This window comes from Varanus komodoensis, unplaced genomic scaffold, assembly GCF_004798865.1.
Source record: "Varanus komodoensis strain SLA01 unplaced genomic scaffold, ASM479886v1 scaffold41, whole genome shotgun sequence".
Taxonomy (NCBI): Eukaryota; Metazoa; Chordata; class Lepidosauria; order Squamata; family Varanidae; genus Varanus; species Varanus komodoensis.
The window spans coordinates 144,663-166,858 of NW_025335954.1; the positions used below are offsets into that span (position 1 = coordinate 144,663).

Below are 22,196 nucleotides of genomic sequence, written 5' to 3' on the forward strand. Positions count from 1 at the left end.
GGGGAACTTTGCAAGACTGGTTAACAAAAGTGTGTGTGTGTATGTATGTGTGTATGGGAATTACACATCCCCATAGCAACTGAAACCTACCCTGCTCCATCCATTACATGGAGACTACGTAATTGTACATCAAATCTTCCTTTTACCACTTTCTCAGCAGGCATGAAACATCTAGATCAGGTAGTTAACAGCCAACTGTAACTCTATGGATGGCTTTCACATGTACACTTATTTCCCAGGAGTATAGTTCCCTTGCACCTGACTTCTTCTTTTGGCAAGTCTAACTTCCAGGCACAGCATAGCCTTAAGAGAACAGCAACTCTGTGATGGTACTACAGTTAGTCTCTTACTATTCATTTGGTGGTAGTTTCTTTTCTGCACATGCCATCTAGAATTGCAAAACAGTGCTTTCTCTAAGGGCCACACTCCTATGTGTTTGCAGGTAATGGGCAATCAAGCTTTTTTTTTAAGCCACTTGAATCAATACTACACCCACCTTCCACTAGCAGGCTCTGTGCTCTTGCTGACATGTGCCTGCATATATGATTTAAACATTTACACACAATTCTATATAATGGATATCCTCTGCTGGTATCAAGTTGCAGCATGCATCTTTACCTGTAGAATCTAACTCACGGAGAGTGATGTCACATGAATATGCTCATGGCTTGATTGTTGTGAATAATACAGGTGATACAGGTGATGCTGTATGTTGAAATGACCCTCACAAGCCTTAACCCAATGCTTGTTCATCTTCTCAAACATGATCCTTTTCAGTGGAGCCAGTTCATTCAGCTGTGAGACATTCAGGCTCTGAGTGTTATAGATTCTCCAAGCCTCAGGTAGTTTGTCAAAAGACTTTCTAGTCTGCAGCAGAAGTACTTTAAGATTTTAAATTATATTTTAATAATATATATCCTGCTTTTCCTTACCTAAAGATAGATACAAAAGAGCTGGTAATAAAAATAAAAGAGCAAATTGCAGTTTTAATATGCTAAAATCCAAACCACAAACATGTGGACTTCATTGCCATTCATATCTAGAAAGAAACAATTTTTTTTTGCATCCTGATGGAGGCTTTCAAGAGGATGAATCAGCTTCTCACTTGGTCCTTTTAATAATCCTGCCTGCCAGGATTATAGATCACAGTGGCCAGGTAACTATGGCAGGAGCCTTTCTGGGTTAAAAAATGGGTTCCTGCATTAAACACAACACACACAGTTGTCCATTTGGGTATGTAACACCTGAACCAACAGTTTGAACTCCTGTTTGTTTATTTTTTATTTATTCTATTTCACCTTTCTCCCATTGTGCAACTCCTGTTGGCAGTAGATTTAGGACAGCAACACGTAGTGAAGCCGTATCTGACACTGAATGTGAAGAGTTGATCACACAGTTACATAGATAAGCAAGGGATGATAGTGCACACATGAAACAACACAACTGGATGTGCATCTTCACTGGGGCAGATATACAAAACAGCACACCCTGGAGCAATGTTGAGCCTGAAGTTCTTGGGAGAGCTTCAGAATGAAATGGACTATCACTGTGCATTTGTGGCTGCAGCTCTACACATTGCTGGACTGCTTAGATCCCACGTCACTCCCTGGAAGTTTAAGGCAGCCTAATTGCATGCTGCCAACGAGACACTGGTGTTGCTGTCAGGGAGAAGGTGAGGCAGTCGTTCTGGGTTTTATGTTCAAAAATCTGGTCTGTGGATATTCTGAGTGAACTCCAAAGCTTGTTGCATTTTCCTGTATTTGGAACGTCCCTTGCAATTTAATGCCAGAGACCAAAGAACCAGGGAATGATCCATGAGCCCAAGAGGACTAGGCACTTGTTATTCTTTAACATGAGCCACTCCTGCTCCACCCCATGCAGGGCATCTCAAAAGCAGTTTGGGATATAGCATGGTTTGGAAATCAGCTCTTGAAAGGGGTAGGAGTAAAAAATAAAAATGCCACCAACAGTGGCCGGTACAAACCTTGGGAGTGGACAGAGGGCAGTGTCCAATACTACTGCTCTGCTCTCACTTTTTCTGTTGTGCAAGTAGGATCCACAAACAACACAGCGGGAACTAGCGCTTCTAACGGCAACCCTGGAAATAACCAGAAATGGGACAGGTTGGTAGAGCTGCTTTCTGCAAGCTCTGCTGATCTGGTCTGGTCTGGAAAAGAGTGTCTAGGCTTATTTCCGATTGCTGCAAGATCTACTAGCAGTGCGTCCTGGGTACTGCCCAGTAGCAGCTATCTGGAACTCAGCGTATGCAGTCTTCTCCCACGTGAAGACCTGCTTGCAAGAGAGGCTACTGTATTCTTATTGGGCTCGGCTTAACTGTAGGGCTTTCTCCCTTCTTCTCTCTCTCAGGTATCATGCAGGAGTGAGGGCTAATGCGGTGTCTGCAAGGCCTCGAGAAACTGACACAAGGCTGATTTCATCCACCAAAGCCCAGCACTCTCTCAACCAAACCAGCACCCGTTGATGTACCATGGAGACCTCCTCCCATCCCGTGCCTCTTGCTGCCATTTCTCTTCCTCAGTTCTGCCCTTTGTTCTAACCTGTTCCTTACTGTAACTCTCTAGTGTTCACTGTTCTGGAATTTTGAAAAGTATGCCCCCTCCTCATCACGGCGCTTTGCCCCCCTCTGTGTACATATTTAACTTATTTGCAGATAATGTTTCCATGCTGCAAGCCAAGGCATCCTCGCTGCCCACCCTTTTGTGGCACAGATTAAGAACACCTCAAAATCTTCTCTAATAACAGGGTTTTTACTTATGACCTACCACTGCGTGTCTCTCATTCTTTGTTTGATATTCCATGAGATTGTGGAGGGGATTCTGTTCTACCAAATAAATCCACACATCTTAAAAGCAGCATTGCTGGGTGACACACCATGTCAATATCAAACCCTGTCTACCATTTATGAGATACAACTGGGCACAGTTAGGTGGCAAAACACAATCTGCATGTATGAAGTTCCAAGTCTGACTCTCAGTGTTTCCAGTTTGCAAGGAAATCAGGGCTGAGAGAGACTTCTCTACCTCAAGCAATGAAGAAGTGCTGCCAGTCTGAGTAGACAATGGTTGGTTGGTTGGTTGGTTGGTTTTTACTATTCATTATAAAGCAACTTCATATTTTCCTCCCACGCAACCCCACCAAAAAAAAAGAAGAAAAAGAAAAAAAAAAGGATTATGAACTGAGCATTGCTGGCATAAGTGCTTTGGGTGGTGGAAAAAATGGGGTGAGTCTGCCAACTGAGATCAAAGCAGCAGCAGATGCATTTCTAATTGTAGGAAGGTAGGAAATCTTGGTATCGGTGATGGAACCTGCAACTCCTTGTGCCCCTTAATGCAGCACTTCTGCCCAGGGCCAGTGACTTGCAGCTTGGACTGAATTTGGTCAGTTACCCAACTACCACCAGTTCTTTTCTACCCTAGCTCTGATCCAGAGAGAATTCTGGAGACACAAGCTAATGAATTGCCTAAGGGTAAAAGAGCACCTGCTCGCACTGGTTAAAGTGTGTCATCAGTCAGTTTTCTGTAAGCCGAAGTGCTAATACCTGGGTAGTGTCACTGAGTGATTGGGCCATGAGAGGAGGAAAAAACTCCCCTGAATCATGTCTAGAAACTCAATCCACACTCCACATCTGCAATCCAAATTAAGAGGAAATATTTATTAAAAGGGAGTATCAAAAGAGACAAAAGGGAAGCGAATGTTATTAAACAAAAGTGCACTGTGAGTTGATGACACAAATGATATTGCATGAGTATAAGCAAATATGAAGCAAAATAAAAGGCCTTTCCCAAAGTAAGGAAAAGTGTGAAGTTAGAAAGTGTCAATTCTGTAGGAAGCTGATCATGGCTGTCCAGTCGTTCCCCCTCCCCACACACTTATTTATATCCAGCTGAAGTTCTCCAGGCAGTGGAAATAATTTATAACAAAACAGCTCCATTTGCTTTTGTGACATAGAGAAGTGGGCAGCTAAACTAGGCATAGCCTCAGCACTGGCATTAAGGGTAGGGGAGACAGGGCACCTGCCGAGGTCCACACTACATTAGCAGCAGCCCAGTGATGTGAGCTGCCGGAAGTTCCTTCTCCACCAGGGCAACCTGCTGAGGACCACTGTGGTGTAGTGGTGAATATGGTGGGACTGGGACTCAGAGGATCTGGGTTCTAGTCCCTGCTCAGGCATGGAGCCAACTGGGTGACTTTCGCCCAGTCGCAGACTCTCAGCCCAGCCCAGCCTACCTCACAGGGTTGTTTTTCTGGGGATAAGACTGAGAGCAGCAGGAGAGGAATGATGTAAGCTGCTTTGAGTTCTTTAAAAGAAAAAAAAGGTAGGATATCAAACAAATCAACCAAACCTGCTTATTCATGTCTCTCTGCCAGTCAAGCTAGCAGGTTTAGCAATGAAAAAGAAGAGCAGCAGTAATTAGGGACAACAGAGGGGAGAAATGAATTTGTTTGGGGGGCAGGCATTGCTGGTGACCTGCCCAAGGCACCTCCAAAATGTGGAACTGGCCCTGTTACGGAGGCACCTTGCATGCCTCCTTTTGTCTGTTTCTGTGTCATGGAGAAAGTGATGCAATAGTCTGACCAACAGTGAGGAAGTTGTAAATCCAAAAGAAGGTGATAGGAAGCATCCCTCTATGGAAGTAGGAGTTATGTATTGTGAAGACTCCTTGATTCAACCGCTGTAAAATGGAAATGCCAATAACAATCTTAGGATGATTGCGTGAAGTGCTACACACCTTCACTCTTTTGGCGTTAACCCAGCACAAATCTGTAACCCAATATAATAAGCACATAACACCATATAATAAAGGTGATAGATCTACAGCAAGACCTGAGGAGTAAGCAAGGCAACAGATTTCCAGGGCGTGGGGTGTGTAGAATGGGCTCTCCACTGTGCATTGGATTCTGCATTGAGGTTCTCTCAATGGGCGCCCCCAATCCCCATCCCCCAATCAACAACACCCCTGTCAATTTACACTACAAGCCAAAAAGGAACATTGAAGCATATGTTTTGCTCCTTGTGGTTTCCAGGAGTAGGCAAATATGGGTGCATTAAATTCAGTCAGGCTTCTTTCTGACTAGACTTCACCCATACGATTTCATGGTCACAATGTGAGAGATGCCATGTATGTTGCAGTATTTACAGAACAAATGGTTGGATTCAGATTAGATTGGATCAACTCTGCTCTCAAAAGTAGATTTCCCCATGTACCCCTTCCCTCTGCAGTCGGATCATATTATAGAAGTCAGAGATACTGCTGAACAAGAAACTTTTCCTCTTGCAGAAACTCCCTTCCTCTCAAAGAAGGGAAGAAAGGTTCTAGATCCAACTCCACGTTAGGTATCAGTAGTCAGGTATAATAGTCATTACATTCTGTAAGCGCAGGTGTAACGAGTCAAACAAACCTATTGAAGAGATGCAAAAGAACATTGTGCTCTGAAGAAGCAGTAGTCAATATATTCAGCTTTTTACCATTATTTTTCTGGAGCAGCTTCTTCTCAGTATTATTTTCTGTCTCCTTCCCATTTTTTAGAACCAAATCGTGGATGAAAATGCCCCCAAGGTTTTTTCCTCTCAAAGGTTTTCCTCCCCTGCACAACACAGCAGTATTTATGCCAGTGCTGAAATGAAATGGGCAAGGAAAGCAAAGCGAGCCTGTGGTTTTGAAATAACTAAGTCAGAATGAATGATAAAATAATCATGAGTTCCACGGAAGAGACTTCTTTTTTGGCCCAGAATTTTCTGTCTCTTGTCCCCATAGAAATGCCTGAATTTCTTTACCTATACTCTGCTGCAATGCAAATTCTGCTAACTTCAGAAAGAATAAATAATCCCAGGTTGGATAAGCAGCAAGGGTAATTTAACAGGAAAAAAATGCCCTTAGGCTATCTGCTGTCTCTACTCTCTGAAAAGGTATATAACACAGTAAAATCTAAGAGACCTCCCTGGGAGTCATATATTATCTGCAGTATTTGTGCAAAAGTTTGTTAAAAAAAACCCAAAACAAAAACCCACCAGCCTACACAGGCTGCTGCTCTCCTACCAAGAAGAGTTTGGCTGGCTGGAGACTGCCATCTTGCGCATCTCATTTTATATTGCAACCAGGTGATAACCAAGACAGAATAAAGTAGTAGACAATACACTGGAAAATAGGAAGCCCAATTAAATAGAGGGCCACGCTGTAGTATAATTATCCAGCTACTGTACTTCTGGAGAGGTAAAGTGAATCATGTTGCCTAAATGGAGGACCTTTACTTATCCAGGCAAGAGATTCTGACTGAGATGAGAGTATCTCAATGCTATCTCAAATGAGTTTTTAAAACACTGGCTTTGTAGAAGACTGGAGATAAAGAGGACTCCAAGAAAAGCATTTTTCAGATGTTATCTAAAGTGAGGACCTTTCATATTCACCATTATCCAGAAGTTTCAGGGATGGACTTATTATTGGCCAACTTCCTTCTACTCTATGGAAAGGAAGAGGATCACATAAGTTACCCTGGGTACCTTGCAAAAGAAAAAAACAGGATATAATTGTAATAATAAATGGTCAGAAATAGGAAAAGTGCTTGCTTCTGAATCTGTATATGATTATCCTTGTATGGCTGCAAGCACATAACAATATATGATTTAAAATATTTTATTTAAAATATTTATATGCTGCCTATTCCACCAATGGTATCACATCCCCAGGTGGCCACTCAATATACTTAATTAATACAGAACAATTCCCATTTAACTCAATGGGGCTTAAAAGTGGCCTTGGATTACACTGGGCTTCACATGTATGAAAAGAGAAGAAAGCAATCTTGATTAACCCAGGACCCATCCTCAAGCCTAGAATTGAAGTTTGGTACCCACTCCCCGCTCCTTTTTGCTTTCATCTACAGTATGTTATATATCTTGCATGCTTGTCTGCAGTTATTGTTTCTGACAGTGACACAAACGGCACAGTAAAATTGGATCAGACCAAAGGCCTATTTAGTTCCCCATGCAAATGCCACCAGAAAACCAAAAAGTAGGGTGTAAGGGCAGTTTTTAATTCCCCAGTGAATGGTGATCTTAGCTATACTGGCTCTAACCCTGGAGGCAAGCTATAGGAACTGTGACCATCAATATCATCCTGATGTTAAATATTATCCTTTCACCATGCCTTGTAAATTTCAGGGGCTTTCAAGATACATCAGCAATGGTGAATATGATACAAAAAGCCAAATGAATAAATAAATTTCATGAAGGAACATTTTCCAGCAATGAAAACTACAGCCATACTTTCTAGTGCACTTGCTAGTTTGCACTGAATTTGTCCATAATAATGAATGAAGTCTATCTGCCAGTCAGGCTTATCTGGTGTGCAGAATATGTCTCTTTTGACTTAGAATGTGTATTTCACAGCTTCGCTGGTCTTATTTGGCATTAGAGGTCACCTTACATATGCAAGAGTGAATTCATTTTCCATCATGTGTACATCAAGCTCTCTGCTGCATAATTGTAAGTGCATGAGACGGCTACCCAGAGGCACCTGATTCTCCTAGTCATGAAAGGGTTGCACAGTCTTTATCATTATTGTATTTTAACTGGCAGGGCCCTTGTGGGATTTTCCACCTCAGAAGCCAGATGCTCCCAGGCACAGACCAAGCTTGAGGTCAGCAGAGGTCTGCAGACTAATATCCTGGGCACAAGGTAGTGTGAGGAGATCCGCCTTAAGCAGCAAATTGTCAATTATTATTCATCTTACCACCACTGGAGAGCATTATTTAGAATTTCTGCCTCAGGCACAAAATGTTATGGGCCATCTCAGAGATCCACGTATATTTTCAAAATGCCTGTAAAACATTTGAAGTGGCCTGCCTCTCAAAAATAAGTTGGGATGCAGCCCTTAAAAGTTGGGAAAGAAACTACACGTGTGTCATAAAAAACAAGCATGTTTATTAAATATCTAAAAACACTTCCTTCTGGATGGGTAAGTGGTAGGATTTACATTGCAATAAACGTGAATGTCAATGAATGGGCATATCAAACATGCTGGAGTACTGGGCAAGAGACCTGACTTGCCACCCACCGACCCGCTTGCTCTTTATCACACTTCTGCCCTTGGTTTGCTTTTACAACCTAATAAACACACACTCCATCGCTCCCCCTGCAACCTTTTAACATCGGCCCAAAGGCATCCATTTATTATATCGACATCCTGCCCTTTTTCCTGCAAAGAACCTATAGCAGCTCCCTCTCCATCCATAAACGCAACCTGCGACGTATGGTAGGCTGAGAGTCTGTGACGGGCTTAATGTCACCCAGTTTCATGGCCAAGCTGGCTGGGACTGGCACGCGGATCTCCCGCACTCTCACCCTACTCCGCACTGGCTACTGAGCAGGACTCAGTGACCTGTGCCAGGGCTTCACCTGGAAGGGATGGACGAAAGCGCTCCTGCGCCGATGCAGAGGGCCGCTTTACACGCGGAAGGGAGGGCGGTATCCTAAGCAGACTTTGCGCGCAGACCAGCACCCGCGCCCCAGATTCAGCGCTCCGCGGCCTTTCGCCGCGCGCCGTCGGCGTGCCCGGCGGGGTCCCTTTTCCCTCCGGGCACGGCCCTTCCCTGCTCGCCCGCTCGCCGCGGCTTCCCCGAGCGGCCGCGCTGACGGCGGCTGCTTTCCGCCCGCCTGCCCGCCGGAGCCAGCCCTTTCCCCTCGCTCTGCGCCGCCATCCTCCCGCTCCTCCTCTCCCTTCCCGCCGCCACCAGCTCCTCGCCCCTCGCGCGAATCCCCCGCAGCCGGGGCTGCTGCAGTGCCCCCTCCGGGGCTGGGGGCGGCGCTGGGCCCGGCCGTCTCGGGGCCGGATGGAGCCTCTTGGCCAGGGCCGGAGCAGCACCTCCTCGGCGAGGCCGGGCTAGCGGGTGGGTCGAGAGGGAGGGGGCCGGGCCGGGCCGGGCCGGGCCAGGGGAGCCGGAGCCCTTTGTGTGTGTGCGTGTGCGCGCGCGCGCGAGGACGGGGATGGTGCCCGCAGCCTCCGGGTAAGGGGCAGCCCTCCTTTCCCTTGAAGGAAAACAGCCCCTCTCCCGCCCACAAAGGTCTCCAGCCTCGTCCCTCGCAGCACAAGGGCCCCGCCACCCGCTCCGCGCTTCCCCGCCTTCGCCCCCCAGCCCCATGCACTCCATCCCCGCTCTCCGCTCCCTGCCAGCTCGGGGAGCCCCGCTGGCCGCCGTTCGTGTTTAGGGGAGCGCGCACGCCGCTTCCCTCGGCGCCTCCAAGTACCCCCGGCCCTCTGTGCCCCGCTTCTGCAGCCCAGGGAGAGAAGCCCCTTCGTCCCGCCATCCTTGCCCCGACCTCCTGGGTCTTCCTACCGGACCTGCCCCATGCCGCTCCCCCGCCCACCATCCGACATCACCTGGCCTACGAGAGGTCCCCTCCGCCCTGCGATCGCCGCCGCTTTAAAGACTCGTCGGCCTGCTTTTGCCGAATCAAAACTTTTTTGTTCTGTTTCGCCACTTTCCTTCCCCGCATTCCATTGTTGGCTGCGGATGAGACTGCGCTTCCTTATCCCATCTCGTCCCGCACCACTAAGGAGAGACTTTCTTTAGCAAAGATCTATCAGTTCCTGTCCAATTTTAGCGTTAATTCCATGTCGGTTTGCTTTTCCAATAAAACCACGTTTTAGATTGACAAAGGTCTTGTTCCGTTTACCTGTGTGCTGTCCATTTCGTTTGTGCATGCTTCTCTCTTCAGTAATGAGGCATGCATCTCTTTTTTAAAAATCACCTTTTGGATTGTTAAGGGAACTTCATCACCCTGTGTTTGCATGAAGAGTTGACATGGTGTAGTCTTCTGTGTTCGTTTACAGCTTTTTTGTATTCTTTTATCCTACTCAGAAGCATCCCAATGTTCTTGCGTTCTTGAATTTGTGTGAATATCCCTACTTGCTGTTTTATTAATTGAATGTTAGGAAAGCCCACAAGAGAGTTTTAAAATAAGCACTCTTCACATATTTATTTTATTGTCAACTGGACTAAAAGTTAAAACACACTTGAAGGCTCAAAGACAAAGAAGCAACAGGTTGTGTTTGAAGAAAGTGTTCAGAAAAGACTTCAGATTCCCCGTTGTCTTTTGGCCTGTTATCAACTGCATTTTCAGAATTTTGGCGCCTCTATTAAAATGGATTAGTAGAACTTCACAGAGAATATGCTTCATAAAACAAGGTTTTCAGATGGTGTCAAAAGACACAGAAAGGAAGAATAAATGCGGACCAGGAAAATATTTGTAAAAGAACCTAGATGTGAATTGTATGAATTGGCGATCCCAGTTTTCTCATTCTGGGAAGCTGATTCTACATCGCTGATGTAAGGATACCTCATGAGCAGGTTCCAGAACTGTGAATAAACAGAGGCAGAAAATGGTCTAGGAAGATGCATGGCATGTTACGTTATGCAGAATGCATTGTTTTAAGATCTGGAAGGAAGCTTGTTCTTGCCTTTCTTACATGTATTATGTTTCATCCAAATGCCCACCTACTTGAAGTGTTTACAGAAAGAACAGTTATTTCAAATAAGCTCTCTTTTCTTGTGAAGTAAATAATGCCTATATTTGCTTGCTTAATAAAACTGTATTTGCCCCTGCCTTTCCATTTACAAACTGCCCAAGGTGGAGACACCTGGGGTGCAGTCCTAGGGTGGCTGGTTCCTATCTTAGGAAAGTTCGGAGTTCTAGCTCTGACCTCAGAAATGTGTTCCAAAGTTGGAACTGGAACTCCGTGTTTGGAGGGCCCTCCCTCCATCTGTGTAGCCAGCTGCAGCTCTGAGGACCTTGGAATTAACATTTGAGGGCTAGCGGGGTGGGGAGGAGAGGAGTGATGCTTTGTTCAGAAAACTTCCATCCCATCAGCCTCTCCTCTTTCTGAACAAAGTCAAAACAGTCAAGATCAGCTGTCTTAAGTGTTTTGCAGGGCTGCGCTTGATAGGATGCCCATAATCCTCTGAGTTTGGTGGGTTATAGGCAGCCGCATTGGATGTTACTGTTGTCAGGTTTTAGAATTTCATTCAGAACCAACTTAAGGTGCAACTTTCCCCACTCTTTTTTGCAGAGTTCCTTGCTCAGTGAGATTCAGGGGCTGGCAAGCCCCCTCTGGCGGAGCTGAAGAACCTGCACGTGTCAGCAAGAAGTGAGCCGGAGAAGGGACGTTTCAACCGTTGCCAAGATGGGCATGAGGATTAAGCTGCACAGCACGGACCATCCCAATAACCTGTTGAAGGAACTGAACAAGTGCAGGTTGTCGGAGACGATGTGTGACGTCACCATTGTGGTGGGTAGCCGCTCCTTCCCTGCACACAAGGCGGTGCTGGCGTGTGCAGCTGACTATTTCCAGAACTTGTTCCTCAATGCAGGGCTGGATGCTGCCCGCACTTATGTGGTGGATTTCATTACTCCAGCCAACTTCGAGAAGATCCTGAGCTTTGTCTATACCTCAGAGCTCTTTACAGACTTGATTAATGTGGGTGTCATTTATGAGGTTGCTGAAAAATTAGGGATGGATGATTTGCTGAAGGCCTGCCACTCTACCTTCCCAGACTTGGAAAACTCAGTCATCACTAAACAGCCATCTGTCTCGGGTGAAAGCCGGCCAAGTGGGGCTGTGGCTGAGCCAAACCATTCCCTGGGTGAAATTCGGAACAGTGGGGAGCATGTGGGACTAGAGCGGAATTGCAGTACACACGGCGAAGTGGCCGGGAGCTATAAAGAAGATCCTGCGAGTGAGGCCAGTCATAACTTAATGCATCCACAGACACCTAAAACTGAAGAACAGGACTCGTCAGCACAGTTCACCGGGGCCATGAGCATTATGACACAGGCTGGCCTCAGCAACATCAGCATGGCCGTTCAAACAACAGTCAGCAATTCTTGCCAGCCGTATAAGATCCAGAGCAACGGGGATTACAGCAAAGGCAGTTTTTTTGCCTCCGATGCCTCGCTGGATATATCCACGGGCAGCAACTCTTGCCTGAGCAATAGTGACCACTCCAAAGATCAGGGCTTCGGGCAGATGGATGAGCTGCAGCTGGAAGACCTGGGGGAGGAGGAGCTACATTTTGAGGACCCCAGTGAGGAGCTAGGTGCTGCGGAGGAAGTGATTGAGCTGAGCGATGATAGTGAGGAGGAGCTTTCCTTTGAGCATGACAACCGGGATAACAAGGCCATGCCTTGTCAAGTGTGCAAAAAGGTTTTGGAGCCCAACATACAGCTGATCCGCCAGCATGCCAGGGACCATGTGGACCTCTTGACTGGCAACTGCAAGGTCTGCGAGACCCATTTCCAAGACAGGAATTCCCGAGTCACACATGTCCTGTCCCACATTGGGATATTCCTTTTCTCCTGTGACATGTGTGAGACTAAGTTTTTTACCCAGTGGCAGCTCAACCTCCATCGCCGAGAAGGGGTGTTTGACAACAACATCATCGTCCACCCCAGTGACCCCCTGATGGGGAAGGTCAACTTGTTCGGTGGGGATTTTGCATGCGCTGCTTGTGGGAAACCACTGGCCAAAGACTTCCATGTAGTTCGGGAACACATCTTGGATCATGTGAACCTGAAAGGCCAGACCTGTGGCGTGTGTGACCTGCGGCACCTCAATCTCTGCAGCCTGATGTGGCACACACTGTCCCACTTGGGGATTTCTGTTTTTTCTTGCTCTATTTGCGCCAACAGTTTTGTGGACCGACACCTTCTGGAGAAGCACATGGCAGTCCACCAAAGCATGGAAGAAGCCCTCTTCCGGTGTCACTACTGCGGCCAGGCTTTCAAGCTGGAAGCTGCTTACCGCTACCACGTGAGCCAGCACAAGTGTGGCTCCAGCTTGGATCTGGTTCGGCCCAGCTTCGGTGACCGGCTCCACCAGCAAGCTCTACAGAAGAGGAAGCTGACTGAGGAGTTCCTAAGTGAGGATATGTCTCTCCAAAACCAGCCTGGGAACAGTAAGTATAGCTGCAAAGTGTGCGGAAAGAGGTTTGCTCACACCAGTGAATTCAATTACCACCGGCGGATCCACACAGGGGAGAAGCCCTATCAATGCAAAGTGTGCCACAAATTCTTCCGTGGGCGTTCCACCATCAAGTGCCACCTGAAGACACATTCTGGGGCCCTTATGTACCGGTGCACAGTTTGTGGCCACTACAGCTCCACCCTTAACCTTATGAGCAAGCATATAGGTGTGCACAAAGGCAGCCTTCCGCCTGATTTCACCATTGAGCAAACATTCATGTACATCATCCATTCCAAAGATACGGAGAAAAACACAGACAGCTGATGCAACAGTCCCAGGGAAGTAAGCACTACCTGGAGTGGCGGTGAAACTTGCTTCAGTTAAGAAGAAGTAATGTTCCTTTTAATAGTCTGGCATCATCAGCATCATATTTTATTTCCCTTTGCCTTGTTAGAGGGTCTCTTAAATCGCTGTCCTGTGAAAACAACAGCACGTTAGATGTGTTATGGTTCTTGAGAAACTTGTTGTGTTTACCTCCTGCCGAGTCCAGCGCTCATCATTTCAAATCTAGGAAACTGTATTTTTTCCCCTCCATTGAATAGGGTTCCTTCCTCATGACTTTCCCCCTCCCCATTTCTAATCGGAGATCACAAAAAGATTTATGCTGCTAAGATATGGATGCTCCACGTGGGTGGAGATAGCAGGGGAGGGAATGAATTGTGTCTGTGCTATCGCTGCGGAGAATGTAAGTTAGAAAAATGCATATTGCAATTCCAAGCATACTTACTTTGTCTAATGAGACTTATTCCTCACCTGCTAGGAATGTTTTGGATTCTAAGCCTTTGTTTCTTGCCAGAGAAATTAGTATTTTCCTTCTACAAGGGTCGCCAACTGTTTTTTAAAGTACCCCTTGCTGCTGTGTCTTTAACAGCAGTGTGATCAGGATACATTAATGGGTAATAACCTTTATCTCCATGGAAAGTTCTACCTGCTGATTGCTGTAGATCAAGATGATGTTAAAGGCACAAGAGCATGTGAGGCTTGGGTTTGGGGGTCAGTTGGCAACCCTGTCTTGCATGCAACCTCAATTTGCTTGTTGCCCTTTCCCATGGAATAATTAGTCTAGTTTATAAATTCCGATCTGGAGCAAAGGGAACAAATTTAAAAGGGGATATACAGATTAGTGATGAGAGTAGAGGAGAGGTTTGCCAAATATGAATATTTTGGATTAATTTTTAGATGTGGTTGGGAGAGTGACCTGAGAAAGAAGCCAGTTTTTATGTGGGACACAAAAAGATGATGGTGTTTAATCTCCAACACCCTCTTTCCAAAAAAGAAATGTATGTGGGGCATCAGAAAACAACCCTTGGGTTCCTTCCTTGCCGCCTGTGGTATTACGTTAATGCTGGTGGAAGGTTCTGCCGTCTATATCATCTGTCCCAGGCAATGCACCAAGGGTCCCCAAAGCTCAAATTCTTGATAGTGTCTGATGTAGTTTTGTGGACAGTGCTGAGAATCTTCCTTTTAGGCCACAGTTGTAGACACATATACCTGGGACTAAGTCTCTTTGAACTCATTGGGCTTGCTTTTGAATAGATATGTATAGGAGTGCACAGATGCGTTTAAAAAGATATTGTTGCCTTAAGGAAATGTCACTAGGTGGATGAATGGAAGTTTTAGGGCCAATTCAGATGACCTTTTAGGGGAGGGGGCATGCATTAATAGGCAGTTCTTACGCTTTTGGATGGGTTCAGATGTCTTCACAAAGCAGTCCCTGTAGTGCAGAGATATCTCATTTCCCAGCATATAAACAATATGATTTTGTGATAGGGAGAACGCAGTCCCACAAGCACATCCATCCCAGCTGTGTCACAGTCACATGGCATATGGCTGCAGGAGTGACAGAGGTGCCCATTTGGATGAGGACGGATGTCACTTTGCAATGTAATGAGGCCAGTTTGAAGGCACCCTCACCACACTCTGCACAAATGCACTGTTTTCTCTCTGGGTTTGAACTCTGCCATGGATTTTACCAAGACACATGCAGCCCTAGTCCCCACAGTGGGCGGCAACTGTTCAGATATTTCCATTTTTTGAGGTAAAGCCTGAATATATAAATGAACCAAGCAGGTGAAGCATGGGGAATGGGGCAAGACAAATGGGTAGCAATTGTTCTGATAGATGGTGGAGCCGAATTGCTTGCTGTGATTTATTCTTCAAGAGTGCATTTGTCTTAACCCTGGGATAGTGTTAGTGACATCACAAGTGCCAAGCAACATTAACTCCCCCTATCCCCATTGCAGAGCAGTTTTGTAAACTTTCCAAATGATTTATTAACATGTTTTTGAAGTCTATAGTAAATGAATGTTCCTTTGCGAGAACGTTCATCTAGCGCTTTCACAAAAATCGATGTGGAAAACACCAGCAGACCCATCCCTTCTCCCTTTCTGGAACGGCACTGGGTTGCTTCTTAGCTCTCTAAGTTATTTTTCCTTCCAGGCTGGAACTTGCCTTCTCTTTCAAAAAGGAGGTGCAGAAGCATAGTACTGGTACGAGATCTGTGCTGCTGTAAGGATGTGCCAGCAGGACGTTTCCCCCTCACCCCCCTCCTAGTCTTCTGACAACTCCCAGAGTATTTGCTCCCTGTGGCCACGAAAACTTCACACTTGCATGATTTATAAGCAAGAGCAGTGCTGTCTCTCAGGATGAGGATCAAGCGTTCCCTGTTTCTGGTGGCTGCGGTGATGAATCACCCAAATGCTCGCCAGAGGGATGCAAGAGATAGTGGATCTCGCCTCCGTGTGGCTTACACACTGCGGCTTTGTCCTGCAGAGGGAGCGTGCTTCACACGGCGAACAGGCGTCTCCTTTAGTGCCGTTCAGTGTGAAATTCAGGCAAGGGCATGGATGATGGAGGCACATGTTGATGGGTGTAGCAGCTGGCTTGAGATCTGCCCTTAAGCATAATCCTAACTACCTCATAAGGTGGAAGCTCTGGAGTCTTGAAGCCACTCTCGTCTACACATAGACTCTCAGGCTTCCCTGTATACAAACACTGTTGTTAAAGGAAAACCGAAATCTATGGAATGGATGCTGCTCTAGCCATGACTTAGGGGTGAAAGGGGGCAGGGGTGAAAAGCTGTGCAGGCCCAGGAATTGCAGCTCCAACACCAGTTCCAGTAGGGCAGTCTTGGGCAGTTTTGCTTTGCCTTTCTGCTTACAGAAACTACCTCTAGGAGCATTGTGAAAATTCACTATTTTGTTGGGTGTCAAGGAGAAAAAGCACTTATTTATGACTTGTTTTCATATCCAAGGGTAAAAAATGTTACTGTCTTACATGGTTCCAGTGTGCAGCAAATAGCCAGGCATAGCCCTTAGTTTTTTTGTTTTTTCCTTCTTACGGCCTCAGGAAGGCAAGCACCAAACAAGATATGCCAAGGAATCGACTCAGTTCATTGGATAAACTGGGCTTATCCTCAGATGTAGTTAATGCTGGCAGTGTTGTTTGTGAGGATGGAAGAGCTGGCTCAGGGCATAACCACTATGTGTATTACCATTGCTGGTAAATGAATGGCAGGGCCAGGGATGCCTGAATCTTGACCTGGAGGGCTTGAGCAGGAAGCTGTAGCCTCAAGTGTGGCAAGCTAAAGGTTCTGCCGTTGCCCAAAGGCAGAAGGCCAGGTTCCTAGTCATTCTTCCAGACTTGGCCCGTCAAAAAGCCACTTATAACCAGCCACAGGGGCTTCTGTTACACCCCCCCCCCCCCCGGCCTTTCCAGAGCACTCAGAGGCCTTAGCCCACCGTCATAGCTCACAGTTTCAGCCATGGTCTCGAGCTCCTGGTTCAAACTCTGGAGTCACAGGCAATTATTTCTGTGTCTCCAGCAACAGGCCCTGTGCTGTTTTCCCATTTAGAATCTGGCTTTCATTGGGAGTGATAGAGGAGCAATGCTGGACCTTCCTCACTAAGAAACTTTGCTGCTCCTCAGCTCAAGCGTGAGCCACTCGATTCTAGAGCTGCTTTCCTCTGGTTCGCCTGTGCCAAACCTGTGCTGCTGGTACACAAGGCAAACGGGGCCCATTACAGAAACTTTTTTTTAAAGCATTCTGCAACAAGAGTGTAGTGAACCATTGGATTTGGTGGTTTAGGGTAATGAGAACCAGATAACTGGGGCCTTCTTTCTGGTTCTGAATCTTTGCCTCCACATGTAGCTTTGGTCAAGTAATGATACCAGTCTGCCTCAGATATACCTACCTGCTCACCCGAAATCTCCGAGAAAGGGTGGATGGGAGAAATTTTTAAAAGTACCTACCTCACAAGGGAAAGGTTGTGAGGTGTAGTAAATGTCTGTAAAGTGCTTTGGAACCCTTAGGCTTGTAGAAAAACCAAGTATTGTAATTAAATAGCTTTGCTTTGTTCAACATGCTACCATTTGTGAAGAATCTCTCCCTACCGGGGAGGGTTCAGGCATGGAACAGGAATTCCACTCTAATGCGGAACACTTCAACATTTAAAGAAATGTTTTTGAGACTAATGCTTTGTATTATTATTATTATTATTATTTTCTAAACTCAGAACCATGCCCCCCTCCTCCTTTTCCTCCAAAGATCCAGATGTCTTGAAACAGAACAAAACAAAAACAGAGCATCGTGATTGCTGTCTAACCTATTGGTTAAGTTAATTGTAGGTACTGACCTCCTGGTTATTTAAGTGTTTACTATCTATTTGCTGTAAAGTTTGTATATTTTGTAAAACTTTTCTCCTTCCTCAAAGAAAAAGAAAGTAGATGTCTACGATTGTTGTACATCGGATTCTTTTATACTCCATTGTTTGGCACAAAAGTGTGTTTTTTATTTAGAATAATAAAATGAAAAACTCGAGGAGCTTGATCCAGTGTTGGTGGTCCCCCCCCCCCCCCCCCCCCCCCGATCTTTCATGTATTTTGGCTGGTCAGTTTTCTCGACTCAGATGCTCTCTAGTCGTGTTGAGCTGCGGCTCTCGTTAGCCTTAGCAAGCATGACTGGGAACGCCGGGCAGTTGCCATCCAGGAAAGGCACAGGGTTGGGGAAGGCTGTGGTAGATTTGCACCAGGGTGCTTTATTTCAGACTGCCACATGTTAGAGAAGGAAGGAAACAGCCTTCTCGCCAAACACTGGGGAAGAGGGCGGCTGTGAGAATCCTTTAAGCCACTTCTTGTGGCAAGAAGCCCTGTGCAGAGCCCTCTGTGCATGCCGGGGGAGGACCTGGGGACATGCTGTTGCGACCTTGTGTGGAAAGGAAGCTTCTCCCTCTCTTTTCCTCTCTCACTCCTTCTCCAAAAGCCAGCACAGGGAGGCTGATCTTGCCCCTTGCCCGACTTTTCTGTTCACGCCAAAAGACTTAGGGACAGCAGTGTGTTGGTGATGGTTACACAGCAGCTGGCGATTATTACACTGAGAATTATTGTCATATTTGGCCACCGTAAAGGGCTTGATGTGGAGTCCCCCAGGAATCAATAAGTGATTCCTGATCAAGAATGGCTTTGGCTTAATTTGTCAGGCAGATAAAAATGCCTTCCAGATGTATTGCTTGTAAATTAAATATCGATAGATAAAGTATGACTGGAAAAGTTAATAGAGAGCTAATCCTATGGCCATTGGAATCTAATGGCTGTAGGATATTTCTGATTCCTAGCTCCAACCCGGAAAATGTGCTCTGAAGTCCAGAGGTGGGACCCTGAACGCAGAGTGCCTTCCTTCCATCCCATTAGCTACACTGGGGGCAGGAGAAGAGAGAGGTTCTACCAGCATATGAAGTATCTTGGCACTGCCTAAGTCTCCTTCCTTCATACACCAAGGCAAAACACTTAGACGGCTGAAATCAGCCATCTAAATGTTTCTTAGGGTGAGAGAAATATGGAAGTGACCTTTACCTAGAGCGCCTTCTGCCCTCCATAGGTTGCCCATAATCCTCAGAGTTTAAGGGTTATGGATCTCATTGGATTGTGCTGTCTGGGTCTTCCTTCTCTGACTTTTGTCTGAGTTTAAAAAGCCAAAAAGTTAAAGGTAAGTCCTTGAGCCCTGGATAAGTGTCCTGCTTTCTTTCTTTTTCTTTTAGTGATTTATTAACTTCATGTCAGTTTTATCAACCATTTCACCTTTAACACCCTGTTCATGTTGTTCAGAGATTAAACTCGGCCTGGATCTATGTTCTGTCAGAATTCTTGTTTTTCAGATGGGTCAAAGGGTTGAGGAAGAGCTGAGAACATTTTGCTCAGCACTTCCTCATGTTCCACCTTGACCTCCAAGCGATTCCTGTAATTATGGAACCCTCAGAACTCAGGATGAGGGATCTCAGAATCACATGGTCCTGTTCATGCCATATTGTTGTGAAGAATCTCTCATCACTATTTTGGCATGCGGCAGTCAAAAAGACAAAACTTTTCGTTGTCATATGCATGGGCTCTTGGCTCCCAGTCCACGGTGAGCTGGTTGAGTACATTAGCAATCACGTGCAAGGATTCAAGCCTAACCCTAGCCCTTTCCCAGCTTTTGTGGTCATGCAAAAATCTCTGATTTTGTGAATAGGCTTTCTTCATCCTCAACTTTTATACGTTCAGCTGTAGATTTATTAGGTACCACAAGGCCTGAGCCGTGGCCAACAGGGTTAGCAGGGGCCTCTGTTTGATCCGGGGACAGGAACTGTAGCACCTCGCTCCCTGCCCAGCTCAGGAATGGAGTAATTTCTTTTTATTTTTCTGGAGAGATGCACAGCATTTACTTCAGACTGTTAAAAAAGGTGTAGTTTCTGGAAGAGGAGAGGGCAACTGCCTCCTGGTTTTGAGGACTGCGTACCTTTGAGAACTGCATACCTTGCAGGAGCTCCATACAAGGACCAGGCAGGACCAGAGATACCCCACACAGCTATTCCTCATGCGCTACCCCTTAAAATGATTCCAGCCCCACAGTTTCTCTTGGCATCTCTCTGAAGAGGGAAAGAGAGGGAGGAACGGGTGATCTTAAAAGAGAGGGAAGGGTTGTGTCTCAGGGGCAGAGCACCTGCTTTGCACTCAGAATCTGCAGTTCCAGAACAGAAAGACAGTGTGGTGTAGTGGTTGGAGTGTTGCATGGGGGACCCAAGAGATCCTGATTCTGGTCTCCACCATGGTCATGAAGCTCACTGGATGACTTTGGATCGGTCACTCACTCTCGGCCTGAGCTACCTCACAGGGTTCTTGTAAGAATAAAATGGAGAGGAAGAGGACAATGCAAGCTGCCTTGGGTTCCTTGCAGGAGGAGAAAGTTTGGGATATAAATGTAATATAATGATACTGAGAATGAGAAGTTGTGTGAAAGATAACATGGCACAGAAGCAAAACAGCAGATCCCATGTGGGCAGGGCTAAGACTCTCAGCTTCTCAGTCAAGCCACTGTCCTGACAGGGGCATCAGAAAAGCTGTTGCTGACCAGAACATTTTTGGCAAAGTGGGAAGAATTAACCACTTCACTGGGAAATCCCTCTGGTATGGGCCAAGGGAAAAGTTTGAGCAACCCTTGCATGGGGGAAGCGAGTGGCAGTCATCAGTGCTTCCCACCGTGTGATCCTTGATCCGAAGAGTGAAACCGATACGGCCGAGGTGGCACAGGATGCTAGCCAATACCCCACGCTGCTCCACCAAGTGCCAGCATTTGTGGGCCAAAGTGCTCGTGTTTTGTGCCGATGCAATTTTAACCCTGTTCGATGGAGTCAAGAGGAATGACACACGATCACATCCAATCTGCTTGTTCCCCCCAACGGACAGGCAGCACAGTCCTGTAGCCACCAGACGGCATTTGACAGGCATGGGGTTATTCCGAGTCCCAGCTCCAAGCTCGGAGCAGGCTGCTTCTCAAAGAGGCCCCCATCGCCCGTGCAGCCAGCACAGGTGCTAACCAAGGTGGCTGCTTCTCGGAGGTCACAGGAGCCCGCTCAGAGAAGGAGTCTGGGGGGCATTCTGGGGAAACGGAAGGGGAGAGGAGGGGAGGGGAGGGGAGGGGAGGGGAGGGGGGCTGCCAATATATGGGTATCCTGGTGGCATGTCAGCCTTCTTTCCTCTTGCTCATAAGCCTGGCACTGGGGTGAGAGGCATGTGGAAGTGACCATTCCTCGTGAGCCTCCTGCAATCCATGAAGTGTGACTTTGCCAATGAATATTTGAAGGAACCTCTCCTTCCATATACACCTGCCTGAACTCTAAGATCTTAGCCTGAGGTCCTTCTCTGGGAGCCCTCTTTGAAGGAGATCAGAAGAATGGCTACCCGAAGAAGGGCCTTTTCTGTGGTGGCACCCTGGCTCTGGAACCTGTTCTCCAGAGAGGTGTTCCTGGTACCAACGGTTTAATCTTTTCAGTATGAGCGTCCCTGCACCCTACTACAAGAGTAATAAACAACATTCTCCCCACCTAATACTTTATTCATTGTGAAGCCTAGTCTTGCACCCCTACCCAGTCCAGTCCAGTCCATGTAATGCAAATCCTCTGAAAAGACACTGCAGCTTCTGTGTTGTAAATATATGACTCCTAACCCAGAGGACCAATGCTCAGTTATGAGTATTTAGCACTACAACTGCCCGAAGCATTCAAAATCTAGGCAGCACAAGGAAGTCCTCTGTATTTACTAGTGGGGTTTCTGTGATGGGGAAAGGATTGGATTGCCTTGACTCAAGATGGATGCAAGCACGGAGGCAGAAAGACATGTTTTTAGCTGCAGCAAGTCGCAGAGAATAAAAGACAGCTGGGAGCCAGGCTGGGTTTTTGCCACACAATGCAAATGTCAGGCTGGTTTCCCTTAGGGGAGATTTAAGGTCCAAGCATTTCCTAAAGGCATGGCCATGTAGCAGTTCTTTCTATTCATGCCTCACAGGCCGGCCTCTCTGTGTGTGGATGTTTCTGGAGAGACATTTCCCTGGTTTGGAATAAACCATCTGAGTGCAAGAATACTAGCTGTTGGTATCCTAATTCCCCAGTCGGTTGAATGCCCACCAAAGGCCTGGGTAGTACCTACTGATGTCCAGGTTGCTTTAAATCTGTTTTGTCTTGTTTCACTGATGGTCAGGCCTCTTCCACTCCATCAGCCACTTGTTGGCAGAACTGGGTTTTTAAAACCAGAATGTTGTTTTGCTTCCTCTAATTTGCATTAGCGTTAATGCAGACTGGCACGTCGGTGCAAGGGTGCATTAGCACGGAATTATTAGCATGATTC

At 46.5% G+C, this 22,196-nt stretch overlaps 1 protein-coding gene across 1 annotated transcript; it reads left to right on the forward strand.

Moving 5' to 3' along the window:
• The first annotated feature begins 8,967 nt into the window (after positions 1 to 8,967).
• On the forward strand, positions 8,968 to 13,304 carry ZBTB39 (zinc finger and BTB domain containing 39). Its single transcript, XM_044443229.1, has 2 exons — positions 8,968 to 9,024; positions 11,088 to 13,304. The coding sequence occupies exon 2, from the start codon at positions 11,202 to 11,204 to the stop codon at positions 13,302 to 13,304; it is 2,103 nt and encodes a 700-aa protein (XP_044299164.1). The 5' UTR covers positions 8,968 to 9,024; positions 11,088 to 11,201.
• The last annotated feature ends 8,892 nt before the right edge of the window (positions 13,305 to 22,196 follow it).